The sequence below is a fragment of the Etheostoma cragini genome, chromosome 3 (genome assembly GCF_013103735.1).
Source record: "Etheostoma cragini isolate CJK2018 chromosome 3, CSU_Ecrag_1.0, whole genome shotgun sequence".
NCBI lineage: Eukaryota > Metazoa > Chordata > Actinopteri > Perciformes > Percidae > Etheostoma > Etheostoma cragini.
The window spans coordinates 27,534,337-27,539,794 of NC_048409.1; the positions used below are offsets into that span (position 1 = coordinate 27,534,337).

General features: G+C 33.7%; 1 protein-coding gene across 2 annotated transcripts in view; it reads left to right on the forward strand.

The window, feature by feature from the left end:
* The window catches only part of klc3 (kinesin light chain 3), a 16,188-nt gene extending 11,174 nt beyond the window's left edge, over positions 1 to 5,014 (forward strand). For both annotated transcript variants that reach the window (XM_034863256.1, XM_034863248.1), the window contains exons 10-14: positions 1,693 to 1,866; positions 2,225 to 2,324; positions 2,473 to 2,653; positions 3,033 to 3,099; positions 3,685 to 5,014. In XM_034863256.1, the coding sequence (XP_034719147.1) occupies positions 1,693 to 1,866; positions 2,225 to 2,324; positions 2,473 to 2,653; positions 3,033 to 3,099; positions 3,685 to 3,768 (606 nt within the window). In that variant the 3' untranslated portion in view covers positions 3,769 to 5,014. The remainder of the gene's footprint in view (positions 1 to 1,692; positions 1,867 to 2,224; positions 2,325 to 2,472; positions 2,654 to 3,032; positions 3,100 to 3,684) is intronic.
* Positions 5,015 to 5,458: the final 444 nt, after the last annotated feature.

Sequence of the window (5,458 nt, forward strand, 5' to 3'; positions counted from 1 at the left end):
TACTAAACTATTACTTTTTTGACATACTATACTATGACTTCTTATTACTTATTTCGGCATACTATACTATGACTTTTGTTGACATACTATACCATGACTTTTTTGACTTACTATACTATGACTTCTTATTACTTATTTTGACATACTATACTATGACTTCTTATTACTTATTTTGACATACTATACTATGACTTCTTATTGCTTATTTCGTCATACTATACTATGACTTTTTTTACAACTTTTTTTGATATACTATGATGTGACTTTCTGACATAGTATACTATGACTTTTTTTCGACACACTATACTATGACTCTTAGGATTTTTTCGACATAATATTCTGACTTTTTTCAACATGCTATACTATGCCTTTTTTAAAAACTTTTTTCAACATGCTATACTATCACTTTTTTTTACTTTTTCGACATGCTATACTATGCTATGCCTTTTTTTTAACTTTTTTGTCATACTTTGACTTTTTTGACATACTATACTATATCTTTTTATTACTTTTTTCAACATACTATACTATCACTTTTTTGACATACTATACTATCACTTTTTTGACATACTATACTATGACTTCTTATTACTTATTTCAACATAGTATATTATAACTTTTTATTACTTTTTTGACATAATATACTATGATAATTTGTATTACTTTTTTTTCCGACATACTATGACTTTTCTTCGGCATACTATACCCACCTTTTTATTACATTTTTCGACATACTATACTATGACTTTTTTTCAACATACAATATTATTACTTTTTTGACATACTATACTATGATCATTTTAATGATTTTTTTTTCCGACATACTATGACTTTTCTTCGGCATACTATACTGACCTTTTTATTACTTTTCTGATATACTATTCTATGAGTTTTTTTAAATACTATGCTATGATTTTTTTCGGCAACTTTTTTTTACACACTATTTACTCTTTTTTCAACATACTATACTATTACCTTTTTTAGACACACTACACTATGAGTAGTGTAAAAACTTTTGTTTTTTTAAATACTATTCTTTGACTTTCTTTTGACACACTATACTATGATCATTTTTTAGACAAACTATACTATGACCTTTTTTATGTCTTTTTGACTTGCTTTACTATAACTTTTTTTTGACGTACTATACTATAACGTTTTGCTTTTTTTACATAGTATGCTATAACTTTTTACTACTTTTTCCAACATACTATACTATGACTTTTTTTGACATACTATACTATTGCTTTTTATTAATTTTCTTTCGACATATTATACTATGACTCTTTTTTGACATACTATACTATGAACTTTTAATAACTTTTTTTGACATACTATACTATGAACTTTTAATAACTTTTTTTGACATACTATACTATGAACTTTTTATTACTTTTTTCGACATACTATACTATAACTTTTTATCACTTTTTTGACATACTATACTATGACTTTTTTTCGGCATACTATACTGACCTTTCTATTACATTTTTTGACATACTATATTATGAGTTTTTATTACTTTTTTGACATACCATTCTGACTTTTAAGACATGCTATACTATGACATTTTTATTACTTTTTACGAGATACTATTCCTTTTTACTACTTTTTTGACCCACGCAAACGTTTTATGATGTTTTACAAATTACTACACTACAACTTGTAATTTGTGTCTGAACGCTCCTTCAGGTTCTGGGTACAGACCACCCAGATGTGGCCAAGCAGCTGAACAATCTGGCTCTGCTGTGTCAGAACCAGGGGAAGTACCAGGAGGTGGAGCAGTATTACGAACGCGCTCTGCACATCTACCAGAGCAAACTGGGACTAGACGACGCCAACGTGGCCAAGACCAAGAACAACCTGGTGAGAGGAAACCTCGATGTAGAATTCTGCTTAAAGATTAGTCAAGATTTTTAATTCACAAAGGTGATGACACATATAAAAATAATTTATTACATTACATTCATTTTCATCTAATAAGCGCACTCGACCCAACAACACCAAAAGTGGAAGATTCTAGCAAGTCATCTTCATCAAATATCAACATGAAATACATCAAGTTATCAACTGCTTTCAGTACATTTATTATATACATTAGAAATTATATAACCGTTAGTTTTGTACAAAATAAAGTCTAAATGCTGCTAAGGAAACTACATTATTTAAATATACGCAAACCTTTTGCTATAACCTACTTTTCCATTTCTTTGTTCTTTCTCAGGCATCGTGCTATCTAAAGCAGGGGAAATACAGACAAGCTGAAGCTCTTTACAAAGAAATCCTGACCAGAGCACACGAAAAGGAGTTTGGATCTGTAGAAGGTACATTGTTTGGAAGTTTTATATTAGCGTTCACAATATACATTTTTTTTTAAATGCATGGTTTAGGAGAAAGGAACACCAACAGCTTGTTTTTGCATACTGTATGTATACACTCATTTCTTTGTCATTCTGTCTGCGGGTCCTCCAGGCGACGGACTTCCCAGCTGGTCCGGTGCCGAGGACGGCGGCTCCGGACAGGACGGACTCAGTAACCTGAGGCGCAGCGGCTCCTTCACCAAACTCCGAGAGTCCATACGCAGAAGCAGCGAGAAACTGGTCCGCAAGCTGAAAGGAGTTGGACTGGAGGAAACGACCCCGAGGAATGCTGGGTAATATATAATATTTTTGCCCATTCTTTTCTCTGACTTTGCCACAGAAGTTTGCTGGTTCAAGTGAAATGAACATCTGCTGTTGAATAATTTTACAAACACAAATAATGCAAAAAGACAAACCTTTTTTTTTCCTAATAGTGGATATCTTATTTCACATTTAAATTAAGGCCTTGGCCCGCAAACCTCTAAATTGTCTTTCAGTCTTTTTATTTAATATCTCCATTTTTCAGTCCTGTTGATGTTAAACCAGTGTTTGCGGCAGTACATTTCCCCCCCAAAAAAATTCTTTACTGATTTCAAATCAGTAAAACCAAGCTTGTAGAAGTTGTGTGTGTAAGTTTAAAGAGTTAATTCTAATATTTTGTCCTGTTTTCAGAATGAAGAGGGCAAACTCTCTGAATGTGTTGAATGTTGGAGCTAGAGAGAGTCAGGACGGCGCCCAGGTAAGCAGACTGGGATCAATGATTCAAATCAACATGACATGTTTTGTCTTGGTCAACTGTATTAATGCAGCATGATTCAGGAACTAAGTGACTGACACACAGACAAAAGAGTAATATCAGTAATACAATCTTCAACACATGGACACTTGAATTTCATATTTGGCTAATATATATTGAATCTGTATGATTGTTTATGGCACAAATAAATAAACAGGAGGCCAGTAATCCACTGCATGTACTTGTATTGCCAGTATTTGTCAATTAAACTTTAATAAATGGCAATATATGAAACTTCAGGGGGGTGATGTCATGTAAAGGCTCCCTCTAAAGAAATATTGATTATGGCATGTACACATAAATGTGCAATAGAGACCAGGTACCAGATGTATAAATGATGGTTTGGCGCAAAAACACAAGGTCATAGTATGTAATAAAAACTTTAAAAATCATAAAAGGCATAATGTTATCAGTAATGTTGTCGAAAAAAAGTGATTTTAAAAAGTCTTTAAGTATGTCCTAAGAAGTCATAGTTTGTCAAAAAAGAATAACGCGTAAACATCCATCATGTGTGTTTTTGTTCCCCAGTCGAGCCGTTTGACAGATGTTCGAGTCCTAAGCTCCAGCACGCAGAGCCTGACAAGACGAGGGTCACTCAGTGGTACCAGCTAACATACACACACACACACACCTACCTCTCACGAGAGAACCGGACATATGTTCACACGTATCGCTTACATCAGATGTGGACAGATGTTCTACACCCAAGTGGATTCCCCACTTTCAGTCCCCTCGAGAAAAATGGAGATAGTTGTTGCTATTGGAGACAAAACTCTAACTTGCAAATGTTTTATATATGCATTATTTAAAGATTTGTTTTATTTGCCATTTAGGAAATTTTACTGCCAGCTTAATATCACAAGTTGGCCTCCGGTGATGACAAGTTTCTCCAAGACGTGATTAAAACGGTGTCGTAACACACCGACTACACCTTGACATAGCTACATTGCACTATAACCTTTCCTTCCTGTTCACTTGAAATTTAAAAACATTCTTTCCTGGTTTTAGACTACTTAAAATAACACTTTACATTTACACTGTAAGAAAACGTCACTTTCAAGGTTTTTACATTTGTATATTTAAACCAGACCATGTCTTTTAATCTTTAATACAGTACGTTGTTTCCTAAGATAGTATGCCCTTTAGGTACATTTCTATTAACACGGGAAAAAGTTGTGTTATTTATGTTTAAGATGTTTTAAAGAAACACAATATTGTAGATTTTTAAATTGTATAGACTGTTGAGAAGAACAGGGAAGTTATTTGTATAAAGATCAAAACATGATGTCAAATTGTTACATTTGGTTCACACCTTAAGATATCAAGTTTGACTGTTGGAGTTATTTAAATGTGTTTTGCCTTTAAAATGTGCAGGTCATTCTAATGATTATAATGTTACAGCTAATCAAAACGATGTTTACTTTGCCACATTCCAGTTTTGTTATTCCACATTATGAGAATAGGTACCAACTTTTTTTCTTAAATAGAAACTCCAGATGGACAAAACCAATGCACACATCTGAATTTAAACATAGTACTGCTAAATCTTTGTCAGTGAATGTTCTTGATCAAACTGTGGTAAATCAATCAATACTTGAATGTTAACATCCCTACAGTACACATTTCAATGTTCAGCAATTATGTACAGTATTTGTTGGAAAAAAAACTTTTTTATTTAGAAAATACTTTGGGTGTCCACATAGATTCAAAGTTGTTGTGTGCCTGAGTCAATGTTGGTAACTTTCAGCTGGCCGAGGATTGAAGTAAAGTGACCCATTTTGACTTTGACAGACCTGTAGTATTTACTCAGACACTTTTACGACCCTGTGAAAGACAACTGTCACAGCACAACTGTACATAAGAGACAAATTTGTGGTAAAACAAATTTAAGCAAATAAGCGTCTGTATAAAGCTGCGTTCAAGTACCGTCAGCTGGTAAAACACAGGTACAGACACGGTTAATAGACATTGCTGTCTGGGGGGGGTGAGTCCCGTAAAGTAAACCGCACCACCTCTGTTGTTGCCACAACAACGTTATAAAACCTCACTGCCCAGGAGTTTGTTGAATGTTTTCCAAACAACAAAACAGTCATTCCCTCTTGTCGTGAATTGAAGCTGCCTTCAAGTGCGATTGGAAATATAAAGTCTACTTGTGCTAAATTGGGGGGTTAAACAACACTACAGGAAGTAAGTTAAGTAACCCAACGCAGCACAACCAGGCAGTGAATCACTGGATCGTTTTTTTTGGGCTGAACGCTCCTTTAGTTCAAAATGTTTCAGCATAAAGATTACACGAGCCAAA